Source organism: Hylobates moloch, unplaced genomic scaffold (assembly GCF_009828535.3).
Source record: "Hylobates moloch isolate HMO894 unplaced genomic scaffold, HMol_V3 SCAFFOLD_22, whole genome shotgun sequence".
NCBI classification, from domain to species: Eukaryota; Metazoa; Chordata; class Mammalia; order Primates; family Hylobatidae; genus Hylobates; species Hylobates moloch.
The window spans coordinates 1,254,395-1,273,896 of record NW_026652297.1 but is presented as its reverse complement, the minus strand read 5'-3'; the positions used below and the strand labels follow the sequence as shown (position 1 = coordinate 1,273,896).

Genomic DNA, 19,502 nt, shown 5'->3' with positions numbered 1-19,502 from the left:
ATTTGTTATCTCCCCCTCCACTCCTAACATTAATCTTTAAGTTAAGTTTCGTTCAGTCTTGCCACAAAATATATGTCCCATCTGACCACCTCTTGCCATCTCCAACCACCACCACCTTGGTTTAGGCTCTCATCTTAATTACTGGAGTAGGCATCCAGTTGGTCATCTTGCTTCCATTCTTGCTCTAATAATCAGTTTTCCATACTGTGGCCAAAGTGATTTATTTAAGATGTCAACTAGATGACATCGCTCCTGCCCAAAATCCTCTAGTGACATTTTATCACACTTAGAATAAAATCCAGATCTTACAAGGCGTTGCATTTAGGATCTGCCTACCACACTGACCTCATCTCCTGCCACTTGGTGGCATTCTGACCACCCCAGACTTCCTTACTGTACCTCAGACACACGAGCTGGTTTCTGCCTCAGGGTCTCTGGAGTTGTCGTTGCTCATGCCTGGCATGTTCTTCCCCCAGATCCTTACATGGCTGCTCTGCTTAAGTGTCACCTCCACAACGAGACCACTCTCTTACAAACATGTGGCTCCTCCCTTTAGTTTTCCTTAACCTCCTATATTTTTCTTTATAGCATTTGCATATAATTCAGTCAGTACATAGTAGTTTAATTATAGATTGTATGTATGTAATTATAGATTAGCTTATTCATGATCTGTTTTCCCCACTAGAATATAAGATCCTTAAGGGAAAGAACCTTATTTGTTTCATTCACAACTACATCCTTGACATATAGGACCTGGCATAAAGTAGGCTTTCAGTTGTTTGTTATGAATTAATTAAATAATATATATATAGAATACCTCTTGAGAAACTGGGGGCCAGGCACTGTGGTTCATGCCTGTAATCTCAGTACTTTGAGAGGCTGAGGCTGAGGCTGGAGGATTGCTTGAAGCCACATTCAGGACCAGCCTTGGCAACGTAGCAAGACTGCGTCTTCACAGAAAAATGAAAAAAAAAAAAAAAAAAAAGAGCCGGGCATCAAAGCATGTGACTGGTCCCATCTACTCGGGAGGCTGAAATGGGATCTCTTGAGTCTGAGAGTTCGAAGTTACCATGAGCCGTGATCGTACCACCATACTCCAGCCTGGGCAACAGAGCAAGACCAGTCTCAGAAAAAGAAGAAAGAAAGAAAGAAACTGGGAGCAGTGGTTGCAAGGAAAGAAGCTTGGGAGCAGAGATCAGAGATAGTGGGGAGGTTCACATGTTATCACTGAAATAAGTGTAGTACAAACTAGTATTTAGGGCAACATGGGCCAATAGAACTTCGTAAGATAATGGGAATGTTTATATCTGCATTGTCCCAGAATAGTAGCCACTAAACCATGTGTGACTATTGAGTGCTTGAAATATGGCTGGTGGGACTGAGAAACTGAAATTTTAATTTTGTTTAATTTTAGTTAATTTAAATAGCCACATGGAGCTAATGGCTACCCTATCAGACAGCGCAGTTTTAGAACAAATATAGCACATTAACCGGTAAATACACATGTTAAGAACAGGAAGATATGTTGCAAAAATGAAAATACGTATTCACACATATTTAATATCAAAACATTTGCATCTACAGGTATGTATTTTGATATATTAGGTTGGTGTAAAAGAGATTGCGGTTTTCGCCACTGAACATAATGGCAAAAGTATGTAAGTCTGTATAAGCACAGGAAAATAATGGGAAGGATGTGCACCAAAAATAATAATTATCTCAGGATGGCGGTGAAGGAGGGACAATGAAATAGAGATAGATAATGGGACCTTTTATTTATGTTGATACTTATATAAATAAATGTGTATGTGTATATATATAAGTAAAATAATGTGTTGCAGGTTAGAAGATTGAAACTAATTGCTAATATAACTTCACAGCAAATCTCGGCCCGGTGTGGTGGATCACACCTGTAATCCCTGCACTTTGGGAGGCCAAAGTGGGAGGATCACTTGATTTCAAGACAAGCCTGGGCAATATAGGGAGACCCTATCTCTATAAAAAATTAAAAAATTAGCTGAGCATGTTCATGTGCATCTATAGTTCCAGCTACTTGGGAGGCTGAGGTAGGAGGATTGCTTGAGCCCAGGAGGTAGAGTGCAGTGGTGAACCAGGACCACACCACTGCACTCCAGCCTGGGTGAGACCCTGTCTCAAAAAAAATAGCCAACATATCCCTGTATCTAACATTTAAAAAAATATTTTGGAACTCATAAATTAAATTTGGGGCAGTTGGGGAGGGATAATTATGAACATGTGAAAAAAATACTCTTCCATCACACACATAGACATATACATGTATTTTGGCTTCCTGGTAGCCAAAGCATAAAAGGAAAAAAAAGTTTCATAACTATAATCTGAAAAGAGGGTACAGAGATGAGGCATTCAATTCTGAAGATTATATGGGAATTGAATAATGCTAAAATGTTTTCTATTTGGTCATGCCTTATGGGCATTTAAGGGCTGAGGGGAAAGCATGAACACAGGTATATAATTCAGTGAAAAAATGTTTGTGGGGAGCTAAGTAGTGTTTTCTACACAGTGGCTTTCTGCTATCTTTATTAGTGATTTTCACTAGGAAGTAAATGAATAGATTACATTTCTTAACTAACAAGTAAATATCTTAATAACATGTAATACATTTAACAGTGATACCACTAGAAAATGGAGCTAAGAAACCATATAAAGATGACTTATTTTCTCATTATATAACCTTTTATTCTATTGAATTTTTTTCCATAAGCACGTTATCTATTCAGAAATATTTTAAAGTAATATTTTTAATGCTTTTGACTCAAAATTACAAACTATGTTTATGTTTCCTTTTTATTTTTTGTTAAAAATTAACTGTCATGCGGCCAAGTGCAGTGGCTCATGCCTGTAATCCCAGCACTTTGGGAGGCTGAGGCGGGTGGATCACCTGGGGTCAGGAATTTGAGACCAGCCTGGCCAACATGGAGAAACTCTGTCTCTACTGAAAATACAAAAATCAGCTGGGCATGGTGGCACACACCTGTAATCCCAGCTCCTTGGGAGGCTGAGGCACAAGAACGGCTGGAACCCAGGAGGCAGAGGTTGCAGCGAGCCGAGATCGCGCCACTGCCCTCCAGCCTGAATGGTAGAGCAAGGCTCCATCTCAAAAAAGAAAAAAAAAAGAAATGCTGTTTTATTCCTTTGACATGTCGTTCACCTACAGTAGTCAGCAGTTACCAAGTAGAACTGCATTCATACCTGTTTTAGTAAATAGTGTGTGTTTGTGGGCTTTTTGCCACTCCTTTGAATTAGTGTATTATAAAACCTTACAATAGCTATTTTCTCTTTTTGATTAAAGTTGCCATTGCCCCAAATGGAGCCTTACAGTTGGCAAGTCCAGGCACAGATGGACTACAGGGACTTCAGACATTAACCATGACAAATTCAGGCAGTACTCAGCAAGGTACACCTATTCTTCAGTACGCACAGACCTCTGATGGACAGCAGATACTTGTGCCCAGCAATCAGGTGATCGTACAGAGTAAGTATGCTTTCTGTCTACAGAAAGTCTCCTAACACTATCGGAGACACTTACCGACTAACTCATGCACTCTTGTTTACCATCTAGCTGCATCAGGAGATATGCAAACATATCAGATCCGAACTACACCTTCAGCTACTTCTCTGCCACAAACTGTGGTGATGACATCTCCTGTGACTCTTACCTCTCAGACAACTAAGACAGATGACCCCCAATTGAAAAGAGAAATAAGGTTAATGAAAAACAGGTAGGTAGTAAAATCATACTACCAGAATGGGTAATGTTTTTACAAATCTCACAACATAACCAGATGTTAACTGGAACTGTATACAGTCATGGGCTGCATGGCAATGTTTAAGTAAAGAATGGACCACATAAATGAATGACGGTGGTCCCATAAAATTATAATGGAGCTGAAAAAGTCCTGTGGTAATGTCATAGTGCAACACATTACTCACATGTTTGTGGCAATGCTGGTATAAACAAACCTATTGTGCTGCCAGTCATATAAAAGTGTAGCACGTGCAATTATGTATAGAACATAATACTTGATATTATAATAAGTGAATATGTTACTGGTTTATGAACTTACTGTACTTTTAATCATTATTTTAAAGTGTATACCTTCTACTTTTTTTTTTTTTTTTAAAGTTAACTGTAGGCCAGGCATGGTGGCTCATGCCTGTAATCCCAGCACTTTGGGAGGCTGAGGCGGGCGGATCACGAGGTCAGGAGATCGAGACCATCCTGGCTAACATGGTGAAACTCCATCTCTACTGAAAATACAAAAAAATTAGCTGGGCATGATGGCGGGCGCCTGTAGTCCCAGCTACTCGGCTGGGCTACTCGGGAGGCTGAGGCAGGAGAATGGCATGAACCTGGGAGGCAAAGCTTGCAGTAAGCTGAGATTGCGCCACTGCACTCCGGCCTGGGCAACAGAGTGAGACTCTGTCTCAAAAAAAAAAAAAAAAAAGTTAACTGTAAAACAGCCTCAAGGCAGCCCCTACAGGAGGTATTCCAGAAGAAGGCATCGTTATCATAGGAGATAACAGCTCCCTGGGTGTCACTGCCCCTAAAGACCTTGCAGTGGGATAAGGTATGGAGGTGGAAGACAGTGATACTGATGATCCCGACCCTAGGCTAGTTAGCCTAGGCTAATGTTGGTGTTGGTGTGTTAATTTTTAACAAAAAAGTTCAAAAAGTAGAAAAGTTATATTTGGTTGTTGTGATTTTTTTTTTTTTTTAAGACAAGGTCTCACTGTGTCACCCACACTGGAGTGCAGTGGCACAATCTTGGCTTAACGCAACCTCTGCCTCCTGGGCTCAAGTGATCCTCCCAGCTCGGCCTCTCAAGTAGCTGAGACTACAGATGCATACCACCACATCCAGCTAAATTTTTTTTTTGTAGAGGTGGGGTTTTGCCATGTTGCTTAGGCAGGTCTCAGACCTGGGCTCAAGTGATCCATCCACCTGCCTCAGCCTCCCAAAGTACTGGGATTACAGGCATGAACCACTGCACCCAGCCCCCAAAAATTTAAAATTAGCTAGTACAACCACTATGAAAACCAGTATGGAGACTTCTCAAAAAACTAAAAATAAAAATCTACCCAAAGGAAAAGAAATCAATATATCAAAGGGATACCTGTCCTCATAAGTTTACTTGCAGCACTATTCACACACGATAGCTAATAGAATCAACCTACGTGTCCGTCAGTGGATAAATGGATAAGAAAGAATTAAATCATGTTGTTTGCAGCAACATGGATGGAATTGAAGGTCATTATCTTAAGTGAAATAAGCCAGGCACAAAAAGAAAAATATCACATTCTCACTTATATGTGGGAGCTAAAATATTTGAACACATGGAAGTAGAGAGTGGAAAAATAGGGCCGGGCATGGTGGCTTATGCCTGTAATCCCAGCACTTTGGGAGGCCGAGGCGGGAGGATCACTTGAGCTTAGGAGTTCAGTGCAAGCCTGGGCAACATACCCATTGCTACAAAAAATAAAAAATTAGCCAGGCATGGTGGCGTGTGCCTAAAATCCCAGCTACTTGGGAGGCTGAGGTGGGAGGATTGCTTGAGCCCAGGGAGTTGAGGCAGCATAATCACACCACTGCACTTCAGCCTGGGCAACAGAGCAAGACCCTATCTCAAGAAAAAAGAGAGAATGGAAAAATAGGTAACAGAGACTGGGAAGGGTGAGGGGCAAGGAGGAGGATGAAGAGAGTTAAAGGGTACAAACTCATACACTGTAAGATAAAAGGAATAAATTCAGTGTTGCATAGCAGAGTAGGATGACCATCCTTAACAAAAACCTATTAATACTCAGGTGATGGATACACTGAATCCCCTGACTGGATCGCTGCACATTATATACATGTAACAGATTTTCTCATGTGCTCCATAAATATGCACAGAAACATTTTAATAAAACAAAACATACAGGCCAGGCGTGGTGGCTCACACGTGTAATCCCAACATTTTCGGAGCCAAGGCGGGAGGATCACTTGAGCCCAGGAGTTTGAGACCAGCCTGAGCAACATAGGGAGACCCCATCTCTAAAAAAAATTTAAAACATTAGCTAGATGTGATAGAGGCAGGAGAATCACTTGAGCCCGGAGGCAGAGGTTGCAGTGAGCCATGATCACGCCATTGTACTTCAGCCTGGGCGACAGAGCAAGACTCTGTCTCAAAAATAAACAAAAAAACACAAGTAGTTAACAATCATATAAAAGACTACTCAGCCTTATTAGTAATCAACGAAATGCACATTAATGCTACACACTTAGATACCCTTTATACCCACCCAATTGGCAAAAATTTTAAAGTCTAACCAAGAGTTGGCAAGGATTTGGAACAATGGTCAGGAATTCATAGATACTACTATAGGAGTGTAAATTGATGCAGCCATTTTGGAAATTAGGCCTTATCTTGTACAGTTGACGTGGGTATACTCTGTGACCCAGCTGTTTTAGTCTGTGTGACTGAGAGAAACTTGCAGGAAGTATGTATAAGAGTTTTCATAGCAGCAAAAAATCAGCAAACAACCTCAAGATTCATTGATAACAGAATAGGTACATATTGAGCCTAAACATAAAAATGGGGGGAAAAAAGAATATGTACATAAATTGTGACTGTATTTATACAATGGGATGTTTATTTGTAATGACTGAATGAATAATCATTTCAACATGAATAAATCTTAGAAAAATTGAGTGAAAAAAAGCAAGTTGCAACAGAATACACAAAGTATGATATTTTATAATTTTAGAAAATAAACTAAATGATAGGCAGTTTTAGGGTCATATACGTATATACTACAACTATAAAAATAAGAAATGAGGTGTCACATGGCAAAAATTATAAAGTGGTAATACTGTCATTGGGCATATAAGGAAGAGGGTACCTCACATTACTGAGGGAAGTACGGAGTTTTATGGTATCTACTTGCCCCAACATTTCTACTTGTGTGTGACAAAAGATACCATAAAGAAACTTAAAAATAAGTCTGTTAACTGGGAAAAATATTTGCAACTTTTATATAAAGAGAAAGAATTACAAGATGTATAGATTATATAAAGATTTATTTCTGTAAATAAGAGACCTAACAGAAGGAAACTGGTCTGTGAAAGATGGCCTTGTAAACATGAAATTATTCCACACTTTGTGCATAATGAGGGAAATGTTAAAGCAGTGAGATTCACTTTTTGTCAGCTGCTAGACTGACAACCATTTTAAAATGTTCATAACAGGCACTCTCATGTACTGCCCTGGGAATGTAAATGGTACAAATACTCTGGAGGACAATCTGGCAAATCTTTTTTTTTCCCTTTTTTCTTTCTGGTTTGACTCTGGGATTTTTTTCCTTCCTCCCCCCCCCCCCTTATTTCTCTGTACTTCAATGAATATAAATTGGCACTATCTCTTGACTTTAAGTGAATATAGCTTGTGATCCTTCAAGAAACACATGTGTAGAAATACATGTAAAGAATGGAGGCTGAGTGGGTGGCTCACGCCCATAATCCCAACACCATGACCAGGAGTGAGACCAGCCTAGGCAACATACTGAGACCTCATCTCTACAAAAATAAAATTAGCTGGTGTGGTGGTGTGCACCTGTAGTCCCAGCTACTTGGGAGGCTGAAGTGGGGATATCTTGAGTCCAGGAGGTCAAGGTTGCAATGAGCTGTGATTGTGCCACTGCACTCAGCCTGGGTGACAGAGTGAGACCCTGTCTCAAAACAGAAGAAGAAAAAAGAAAAAGAATGTTTACTGGAAACCACTTTAAAAAAAAAAAAAAAAAAAACAGAGCTTAAAGGTAAAAATAAAGTCTTTTTGTGAGGGGATAGATTTTGTACAGTCCTTTTAAAAGTAAAGATGTGTACCAAAAAAGCAAGTAGCAAATAGTATCTACATATATAGCATAAAAATCTTAAAATAGTACTGTTTCTTTCTTTCTTTTTTGGGGACAGTCTTGCTCTGTTGCCCAGGCTGGAGTGCAGTGGCACGATCTTGGCTCACTGCAACCTCCACCTCCCAGCTTCAAGTGATCCCCCCGCGTCAGCCTCCCAAGTAGCTGGGATTACAGGCATGTGCCACCACGGCTAATTTTTGTATTTTTAGTAGAGATGGGTTTTTGCCATGTTGGCCAGGCTGGTCTTGAACTCCTGACCTCAGGTGATCTGCCCACCTTGGCCTCTAAAGTGCTGGGATTACAGGCATGAGCCACCATGCCGGGCCAATACTTCCTATTTCTATATGTATATAAACTTACATATGACTTCACAGAAATGTTTTAAGAGGGACATGCACAGAACCGAGGAGTTGCTCAAGCATTGCCTGTAATTTGAACTTAAATAAAAGAAGTCATGTGTCAGAAGTTAACCAGAGGACCCATAATCTCACCCTTTGGTATTTATTCAAGAGAAATGAAACCTTTCTACAAAAAGACTGGCACAAAAACATGCCTATGCAGCTAACCCTAGAAACAGCGCAAGAGACTGGATAAATAAATGGTGGTTATATTCATACAGTGGACTATGTCCAGCAATGTGAAGGAACAAACCCCCATGCAGCAACATGGATGAACCTCAGATGGGCTGAGTGAAGGGACACCAGACACCAGAGTACGCAGTGTACACTCTTACATGAGGTTCTAGAATAGGAAAAAAACTAATCTCTGGTGATAAAAATCAAAACAATAGTTGCTTGGAAGGGGGCTGACCAGGAAGGGGCATGAGGGAACTTTCTGGGACAGTGGGAATGTTCTGTTGTCTTGACAGAGGTGTGGGTTATACAGGTATACACAATTGCCAAAACTGACTGAATTCTACACTTAAGATCTATGTATTCGCTGCGTGTAGATGATATTTTAAAGAGAAAAAAAGGCGACCACGGAAAATTACTGAAGAACATTTACCATTTAAAGAATGTGAAGTTTTTTCTAACATTGTTTTTTTAATGCTCATATTTAGAGAAGCTGCTCGAGAATGTCGCAGAAAGAAGAAAGAATATGTGAAATGCCTGGAAAACCGAGTTGCAGTCCTGGAAAATCAAAATAAAACTCTAATAGAAGAGTTAAAAACTTTGAAGGATCTTTATTCCAATAAAAGTGTTTGATTCCTAAGAAAGAAAATATTTTTGTGGACTTGCATACAAATTAAATGGATTTCTTAGTGGAGTTTTATAAATTAAAAGGTCAAAACTGAAGCTTTTTATTTAGGCTTTTCCAACTCAAGGATAAATATCTTACGCACGATATCTAGTGACAGAGGAGAGAGTGGAAAATGACCTCAAGGAAGCTGTGGGCACAACTGGAAGCTTTGTAGAAATTAAACATATTCAAGGAGCAAGAAATGAACTTTCAGCAGTCTAAATTTTCTAAATAACCAATAGTCGCCAATCTAAAATGGCAGAGAAGATGAAATTTGATAAACTGAATTTTTAAAAAAATCAATTTACCCTACAGGTTTGCATTTCTGTTTGCTGAAATTTACCTTTTTTTAGTTATATATATATATATGTGTGTGTGTGTGTGTGTGTGTGCACGTGTGTGTGTGTGTAATTTCTGCCAATACTAAATTACAAAACTAAGAGAAAACCTAGTACATTACTAAATATATAAAGTGTGTGTTCTGATTATGTATACTTGTTCTAGTGTCAAGTCTTTTTAAGTGGGTTTTTAAAAGTTTGTTTATTGGACTTGAATGGATTTTTGAGACTGGGTTAATTATTTCTGAGGTCTTATCCTAAAAGGCATCTAAGGTACATGAATGGAGTATGGTGATTTTATAACATTTTTTATCAGAATGGAAAAAGAACTGTTTAAAAGTTTGATACTTTTAAATAGTTGGTTTTTTTGCTTACTCTGGTAATGATTTTCTACAAATACATAATAAATTGTTTTTTTGATTCTATATTCTGTATGCAGTTGAATATGCATTACTTATTCTGCTGTGCTTTAATAGAATGGAATGTTTACAGGCCCTTAAAATATTATTTTTTAAAAACCTAAAGATGCATACCAAAGTTTTTCTAAGAAGATTTTATAATCAATTTAATAATGTAAGGTTTATCAGATTCTATAATAGTATAGTTATTAAGGCAATTTTATGTTAGAGACTATTTTGTAATGTAGTGAATGGTACCTTTATAAGAAAAGCGACTGCCAATATATTTTTATAGCTGATCTTTATAAATTCTAATGTTGAGTTTTTAATGATTATTTTAAATGTTTATATAGTTTAGTAAAATTTGCATCTCAAAGTATCATTTTTATATTATGGGACGTTTCCAGATTGGCTAATATTTGCATTGTAAATTTTGTATGCAGTTTATCTAAAATTCAAAAATACTGTCAGTACACCAGTGTTTAACATCTGTATTCCAATTTGTATACAGTTTAAAATTGTACTGCAGAACTATTGTGTGCTTCTTACACAGTATGTATCATATTGTTGTCTGTGAAATTAAAGGACATTTGATAGTCTACCGAATGTAAAATATAATGCTTGGTATATGAATGATAAGCTTGCTGGTGGCCATGCTGTTAATTATCCTAATGCTATGTAGAAATCTTCACTTAACTGATATAGATTTGTGTTTGACCCTCCTGATGAAATTTCTCATTAAAAGGGTCTTTTAAAATGGGACTCTGTTGACTTGGCAGCACTTTATGAAAAGAAAAAAAAGTTTGATCGCCAGGGGGATTAATTATATCACTTACTACCTTGTGTAAAGCCAGAATCTCAAACTGGTGGCCCATTAGGCCTAAGAATAGGAGGAGGTATGAGGTCACTGGGTTATGTCAAAAGACTGTTTCAACAGATAGATAATACATTTCTTATTAGGTAGACACCATGCTTGTTTACAACAGAGGTAGCCTAGCTCTTAGTGCCTTAACAGCTGGACATCTGCAAATATTTGTAAACTCTGCCGCCTTCAGACTTCTGGTGTAGGGCCTTGCTCACTAGACCCAGTTACTTTCGCTGTATGAAACAGGCCAGGGCAAACCATTAATGGTTCCGTAAATGCATAACAAATTATTTTCCTGGATGTTTTTCTGATTGGAATCCAATGTGGGGCTTATCAAATTTTTAAGTGATTATAGTCCAAACATGAATTAGACTTCCAAAATGCAAAAGACTAATCAAATTATTTCCTTAGTTCAACTTGCTATTTTACTTAATTTTCAATTTACTCATTTATATATTATATTGATAGAAATAGATTATTGTCCACAAACACATACAGGGCATATAAGATATTCCTTTAATATTACTGAACAGAGCAGGAAGAATGGGCATTTGTTAGCATTTTGGAATTCTTACTGTATTTATTCATTCAGCAATTATTATATTGCAGCTACTAGGTTAAACCTGCATTCTTCTCCAGTTAAAATATGAGGTCACAGTAGGGATATAAATATGTGTATTAGGCCAGGTGGGTGGCTCACACCTGTGGTCCCAGCACTTTGGGAGGCGGAGGCATTGGGATTGTGTGGCACCAGGAGTTCGCGACCAGCCTGGGCAACGTGGTGAAACCCTGCCTCTACAAAATGTGTAAAAATCAGCTGGGCAAGGTGGCAGGAACCTGTAGTCTCAGCTACTCGGGAGGCTGAGGTAGGAGGATAGCTTAAGCCCAGGAGGTTGAGGCTACTGTGAGCTGTGATTGCACAACTGCACACCAGCCTAGATGACAGAGCAAGACCGTGTCAAAAAACGTGTATTATGGCTTGGAATTATATAATGAGTTGTCATGATGGCAGTTCAAATTCCCACAAAAGATGCTATAAAGTTGATAAAAAGTGAATCTAAGGGCTTGACAGCTACTTTAAAGGAAGAATCACAGGTTATAGTAAAACAACAATAATTTCATAGCTTTACAAAGTACATCAAAACCTAATCATAATAATCATGACATCATTTGCTCTGTTGTACAAAGTAGAGTTTTTTTGTTGCTTGTTTGTTGTTTTTTGAGACAGAGTCTCGCTCTATCACCCAGGCTGGAGTGCAGTGTCCCACTCCTGGCTCACTGCAACCTCCGCCTTCTGGGTTCAAGCAATTCTGCCTCAGCCTCCCAAGTAGCTGGGATTACAGGTGTGTGTCACCACGCCAAGCTAATTTTTGTATTTTTGGTAGAGACGGGGTTTCACCATATTGGCCAAGCTGATCTCGAACTCCTGACCTCAAGTGATCCGCCCACCTCGGCCTCCCAAAGTGCTGTGATTACAGGTGTGAGCCACCTCGCCTGGCCTGTTTTTAATAAGTACTGTTTGTTTTACTATAAAAGTGAAGGAACACATACCTCAAGGTAGTAGAATTCAGAAGGCTGTTGTAGGAGAGTTTGGCAGGAATTTTTGAGGGACAGTCATTTGGAGGAGGTTTAGGCCATTTAACACCCCTTCCTCCCACTTTTTTTTTTTTTCTGGAGACACAGTCTTGCTCTGCTCTGTTGCCCAGACTGGAGTGCAGTGGCGTGATCTTGGCTCACTGCAACCTCCATCTCCCAGGCTCAAGGGATTCTCCTGCCTCAGCCTCCCAAGTAGCTGGGGTTTACAGGCCTGTGCCACCACACCCGGCTAATTTTTGTAGTTTTTAGTAGAGGTGAAGTTTCTCCATGTTGGCCAGGCTAGTCTCGAACTCCTGGCCTCAAGTGACCCACCCACCTCGGCCTCCCAAAGCGCTGGGATTATAGGCATGAGCCACTGCGCCTGCCATCCCCTCCTCCCACTTTTGAGAGAGAGATCCTAGTAACCGTCTCCCTTTATTGGTGTAAATTTTTTTGTAGCAGACATAGGCATTAGAGACCGTATCTCTCTGCCATTGCGTGGTGGAGATCCTTTTCCTCTCTCTATATAGAGAGGAAGTGCAGTGGCACAATCTTGGCTCACTGTAATCTCTGCCTCCCGAGTTCAAGCGATTCTCCTGCCTCAGCCTCTCGAGTATCTGGGATTACAGACGTGCGTAACCATCCCTGTCTAATTTTTGTATTTTTATTAGAGACAGGGTTCTGCCATGTTGGCCAGGCTAGTCTCGACCTCCTGACCTCAGGCGATCTTTGGCTGGGATTACAGGCGTGAGCCGCTGTGCCTGGGCTTCCCTCAATATTGATAGGGTTACATGCAGCAATTTGCTGCCTTCAGTAAGTGTATATAACAATTTTTAACTGGTAAATTATGTATCAATCTAAAATTGTTCTAAGTCCAAGGTTCCCTATGTACGTAATATACATAGTCATGTAATTTCCTTAATATTTAAAATTTATTGAGTGCGTAGGCACCAGGAAATGTGTTCAGGTAATGCTAAGGTAATGTCATTCATTCATTCAGCAGATACTTATTGAAGGCCTTTTCTATTCCAAGCATTACTAGGAAAAAAGTGATGAACGAAGCCATGTTACAGCTCATGTTGAACTTAGGTCTTAATATCATCCTTGAGACTAGTATTTGCCTAAGGTTATATAAGCATTATTAAGGGATCTAAGATTTAAACCCAATTTCTAACTGCCCACTCTAAAATATTAATAGTAGTCCCTCCCCAATACTCCTAACACAACCCTTATTAAACTCTAGGAGGAGACTGTCTAATTTTGTGCTCTCCTATCTCCCCACAGTCTAGGAAACTATCCCCACAGTCTAGTCTAGTTCACGGGAGGGCTTCATAGTGCAGATGCTCCTTTACTGTTTTTTTTGTTTGTGGTTTTGTTGTTGTTGTTGTTGTTTTTGTTTATTTGAGACGGAGCTTTGCTCTTGTTGCCCAGGCTATGGTGCAATGGCGTGATCTCAGCTCACTGCAACCTCTGCCTCCCGGGTTCAAATGATTCTCCTGCCTCAGCCTCCGGAGTAGCTGAGATTACAGGCACGTGCCACCACGCCTGGCTAATTTTTGTATTGTTAGTAGAGATGGGGTTTCACCTTGGTCAGGCTGTTCTCGAACTTGTGACCTCAGGTGATCCACCCGCCTTGGTCTCCCAAAGTGCTGGGATTACAGGTGTGCACTCCTGACCTCCTCTACTGTTAATGATGGGGTTATATCCTGATAAACCCATGGTAAGTTGAAAGTATTGTAAATTAAAAATTCATTTAATACACCTAACCTAGCAAACATCATAGCTTAGCCTGGCCTACCTTAAACGTGCTCAGAATGCTTAGATTACCCTATAGGTAAATCATCTGGCAACACAGTACACCCAGAGTAACAGTTGTTAACCCTCGTGATCACATGGCTGACTGGGAGCTGCGGCTCTCTGCCACTGCCCAGCATTGCCAGAGTATTATACTGAACATCACCAGCCCAGGAAAAGATCAAAATTTGAAGCATGGTTTCTAATGAATATTGTTTTCACACCATCATAAAGTCAAAAAATTGTAAGTCGAACCATTGTAAGTTGGGAACTTTGTTAAATCAATGAAGGTCTGAGTCCAAACTCACTAAGGTACAGACAGGTTTGAAACTTTGCCCAAGGTTACACAGTAAATAAGAAAACTAGGGTTCATACCTAGGTCTGATAAACTCTAAAGTTGTTTTAACTATCAGAATATACCTTCTTTCTTACGAGTGGTGTGGAAGAGTCTGAAAAACTTTATTCCATTGCGTCATAACCTATTATGAAAGACTTTAAAGGTTTTATTTAAATGTGTCCACTAGATGGCAACCCTCCATTTTAAAATCACAGGAGTTTTACACACTGATTTACACAGCTCTAACTCCAAAATAACTTTTTTTTTTCCTGTTTTTTTTTTTGTTGTTGTTGTTGTTTTGGAGACATGGTCTCGCCATGTTGCCTAGGTTGGCCTTGAACTAGTGAGCTCAAGCAGTCCACCTACCTTGGCCTCCCAAAGTGCTGAGATTAGAGGCATGAGCCACCACGCCCAGCCCAGTCCCTGTTTTAATATTTACATAGATCCATAAATAATGCATGCTGGATTGCAGTATTTTTTTTAGAAGTTTATAAATGGTACCTTAATACTGTATCATTCCATAAATGAAAGATCAAGTAGACCAGAGGAAATTTAGTGAGGAATGTAGGTATGGTGATTTAATAATTAATTTTGGAACAAAATGATCAAAGTTTTGCCCAACTGACAGCTCTTAGAATTTAATGCTGCATCTGGGGAAAAGGCTTGACAATTTTTTTTTTTAATTCAGAAAAGCTGCAAATAACATAGGCTAAGTTTACAAAACATTTAAACAAAAACTGCCTTAGACTTCTTAGCAATAAATTTTTTAAAAGGAAAAGGCCACATCTTGCCAGTTGTAGTCAAAGATAATCAAAATAAATGGAATTTCTATGAATTAACTATGTACTAAGTATTGTGGTAGGTGAAGCATGCCAAATACGTATGAACCATGGTTTTTCACAAGCTCAAACTCTACTTCCAGAGATGACAAAAGAGAATAAAAGGGCCCTCTACTTTTCACTTTATCATTGTGCACAAACACCTAGAATTCTATACCCAGTAAACACTCATCAATCCAAAAGAAGACAAGAAAGGAGAGAAAAAGAAATAAACAGGTGGGACAAACAGCCCAAGAGAAGATGGTAGAAATCAATCCATATGTATCAATAATCATAATAAATGTAAACAAACTGGGCATTTTAGTTAAATGACAAAGATTGTCAGGTTGAATTAGGAAATAAAATCTAACTATATGTTGCTTATAAGAGGTAAATCTAAAATATAAGGAAACAGCAGGGCTGAAGACTTGGTACTTTTTTTTTTTTTTTTTTTTTTGAGACGGAGTCTCGCTCTGTCGCCCAGGCTGGAGTGCAGTGGCGCAATCTCGGCTCACTGCAAGCTCCGCCTCCCGGTTTCACGCCATTCTCCTGCCTCAGCCTCTCCGAGTAGCTGGGACTACAGGCGCCCGCCACCACGCCCGGCTAATTTTTTGTATTTTTAGTAGAGATGGGGTTTCACCGTGGTCTTGATCTCCTGACCTCGTGATCCGCCCACCTCGGCCTCCCAAAGTGCTGGGATTACAAGCGTGAGCCACCGCGCCCGGCCTGACTTGGTACTTTAAGTAAAAACATAGAAAAAGTTATGCCAAATATTAGCCAAAAGCAAGCTGGCATACCTATATTGAACAAGATAGACTTTAAAGCAAAAGTAATTACTTGGGACAAAATCAGCCACTAAAAAAAATAAAAGATTCAGGTCCGGCGTGGTGGTTCACGCCTGTAATCATAGCACTTTGGGAGGCCGAGGTGGGCGGATCACCTGAGGTCAGGAGTTCTAGACCAGCCTGACCAATATAATGAAACCCCATCTCTACTAAAACAATAAATAAATAAAAATAAAAAATACAAACATTAGGCAGGCATGGTGGCATATGCCTGCAATCCTAGCTACTCAGGAGGCTGAGGCAGGAGAATTGCTTGAACCCAGGAGGCAGAGGTTGCAGTGAGCCGAGATCGTGCCATTGCATTCCAGCCTGGACAACAAGAGTGAAACTGTCTCAAAAAAAAAAAAAAAATTAAAAAATAAAAATAAAAGATTCAATTAACCTAGAAGATAAAACACATCTAAACTTCAGTGCACCTAATACAGGACCTGGATGTTAAGCAAAATAAAGAAATGTGAGAAATGTTTAAAAAACTACAATCTTAGTAGACTTTTAACATAGCTCTCTTATAATTGATATAAAAGGCAGGAAAATATCAGTAAAGATAGGGAGTTGAACAATGAGTAAACTTGACCTAATAGATATACTGAATTTCATCAATTGTAAGCTACCACTGATTGCAAGTCACACTATTATTTTAAATACCACTAAGAAAAACCACTGCCAAGTAAACTATGCCATTGTCATTGTGGTAAGATGCATGCTGATTCCAGAGATGTTTAAATGTGATCTGTGTGCACCTGTAATCAATGCAATTCAAGGCAGAATACACTACACAACTTCAGATAGTTCTTTTCAAACACGAGTGTTTATGAAAACATACCACATATTGGACAATAAAGTAAGTCTCAACAACTAATTTTCAAAGGATTGGTTTCACAGAGACCATATCCCACTGACTTATATGTGTTTATCCTTTCAACAAAATCATACTGTCCTGATTACTGGAGCTTCATAAAAAGTCTTGAAGTCCAGTTGTGTAAGTTCTTTAAATTTTGTTTTTAAAAAATTATCTTGGCTATTCTAGTTCCTTTGTCTTTTTATATAAATTTTAGAATCAGCTTGTCTATATTCACAAAAAAAAAAGCCTGCTGGGATTTTGATTAGAATTGCTTTAAACCTATGTACAATTTGGGAAGAACTGGTATCTTAACAATACTGAGTGTTTCCCATGAACACAATCTCTCTCTCTCCATTTATTTAGTTTATTTGGTGAGGTCATGTGTTCCTGGATGGTGTTGATGCTTGTAGATGTTCTTTGCTATCTGGGCATTGAAGAGTTAAGGTATTTATTGTAGTCTTCACAGTCTGGGCATGTTTGTGCCCTTCTTTCTTGGTAAGGCTTTCTAGATATTTGAAGGGACTTGGACCCCAGGCACAATAACGCTGTGGTTTTTGTAGGCTCATAGAGGTACCGCCTTGGTAGTCTTCGATAAGATCTGGAAGAATTCTCTGGATTACCAGGCAGACTCTTGTTCTCCTCCCTTACTTTCTCCCAAACACACAGAGTCTCTCTCTCTCTGTGCTGAGGCATCTGGAACTGGGGGTGTGGTGATGCAAGCACCTCTGTGACCACCACCACTGGAACTGCACTGGGTCAGACCTGATGCCAGCACAGCACTGGGCTTTGCCCAAGGCCCTTCCCTTCAAGGCAGCAAGTTCCCCTAAGCCCAGGCATGTCCAGAGATGCTGTCTGGGAGCCAGGGATTGGAGTCAAAAACTTTAGCAATTTACCTGATGTCCTATTCTACTGTGGCTAAGCTGGTACTCAAATCACAATACAAAGTCCTTCCCACTCTTCCCTCCATTTTCCACAGGCAACGGAGCCTCTCCCTGTGGCTACTACCACCACTGGCCCACGGGTGGTTCTGCCAGGCGACTGCCGATGTTTGCTTAAAGCCCAAGGGCTCTTCTGTCAACTTGTGGTCAATGCTGCCAGGTCTGGGACTCACCCTTCAGGGCAGTGGGTCCCCCTCTGGCCCAGGACAGGTCCAGAAATGCTATCCAAGAGCCTAGCCCTGGATTCCGGGAGCCCCAAGAGCTTGCTTGTTGCTCTAGCCTACTGTGGACGAGCTGGTACCTCGGGTGCAAGAAAAAATCCCCTTTATTTTCCCCTCTGCTTTTCTCAAACACAAGGAGTCTTTCACCATAGCCACCACAGCTGGGAATGTGCTGGGTCTCCCTTGAAGCCAGCATGTTTCTTTAGTCAGCGGGTGATAAATCCTGCCAAGATTGGATCCTTCTCTTCAAGGCAGCGGGTTCCCTTTTGGCTCAGGGTGTGTCTAGAAATGTTGTCTGGGAGCTCAGGCCTAAATGGAGGCCTCATGACTCTGCCTAGTGCCCTATCCTTCTGTGACTGAGCTATAGATGAGGAAAAAATGGTTTTGTGGGCCAGGCCCCGGGCCTTGCTACTTTGTACAGTCTTGGGACTTGGTGCCCTGTTTCCCAACTGTGACTAAAAGGGGCCAATGTACAACTCAGGCTGTGGCTTCAGAGGGTGCAAGCCTCAAGCCTTGGTGGCTTCCATGTGGTGTTGGGCCTGTAAGTGCAAAGAAGTTAATAATTGAGGTTTGGGAACCTCTGCCTGGATTTCAGAAGATGTATGGAAATGCCTGGATGCCCAGGCAGAAGTTTGCTGCAGGGGTGAAGCCCTCAGGGAGAAATTATGCTAGAGCAGTGCAGAAGGGAAATGTGGGGTTAGAGCCCCCACACAGACTCCCCAAAGGGGCATTGCCTAGTGGAGCTGTGAGAAGAGGGCCACCATCCTCTAGACCCCAGAATGGTAGATCCACTGACAGCTTGCACCATGCACCTGGAAAAGCTGCAGACACTCAATGCCAGCCTGTGAAAGCAGCTGAGGGGCAGGGTGGGGGAGGTGACTGTACCCTGCAAAGCCACAGGGGCAGAGTTGCCCAAGGTTGTGGGAACCCAACTCTTGCATCAGCGTGACCTGGATGTGAGACATGGAGTCAAAGGACATCATTTTGGAGCTTTAAGATTTGACTGCCCTACTGGATTTCAGACTTGCTTGTAGCCTGCAGCCCCTTTGTTTTGGCCAATTTCTCCTATTTGCAATGGGTGCATTCACCCAATGCCCATACCCCCATTGTATCTAGGAAGTAACTAACTTGCTTTTAATTTTACAGGCTCATAGGCGGAAGGGACTTGCCTTGTCTCCGATAAGACTGGACTTGGACTTTTGGGTTAATGCTGAAATAAGACTTTGGGGGATCATTGGGAAGGCATGATTGGTGTTGAAATGTGAAAGGGACATGAGATTTGGGAGGGGCCAGTGGTGAAATGATAGATACAGTTAGGCTTTGTGTCCCACCCAAATCTCATCTTGAATTATAATCCCCATAAT

General features: G+C 40.4%; 1 protein-coding gene across 9 annotated transcripts in view; it reads left to right on the top strand.

Moving 5' to 3' along the window:
* The window catches only part of ATF1 (activating transcription factor 1), a 60,678-nt gene extending 49,582 nt beyond the window's left edge, over positions 1 to 11,096 (top strand). For 7 of the 9 annotated variants that reach the window (XM_032143661.2, XM_032143660.2, XM_058433433.1 and 4 more), the window contains exons 5-7: positions 3,332 to 3,514; positions 3,602 to 3,761; positions 8,990 to 11,094. In XM_032143661.2, coding sequence (XP_031999552.1) covers positions 3,332 to 3,514; positions 3,602 to 3,761; positions 8,990 to 9,134 — 488 coding nt within the window. In that variant the 3' untranslated portion in view covers positions 9,135 to 11,094. Of the gene's footprint in view, positions 1 to 3,331; positions 3,515 to 3,601; positions 3,762 to 8,989 lie in introns of all 9 variants that reach the window. The other 2 variants (XM_032143662.2, XM_058433434.1) reach the window with 2 other exon arrangements.
* The last annotated feature ends 8,406 nt before the right edge of the window (positions 11,097 to 19,502 follow it).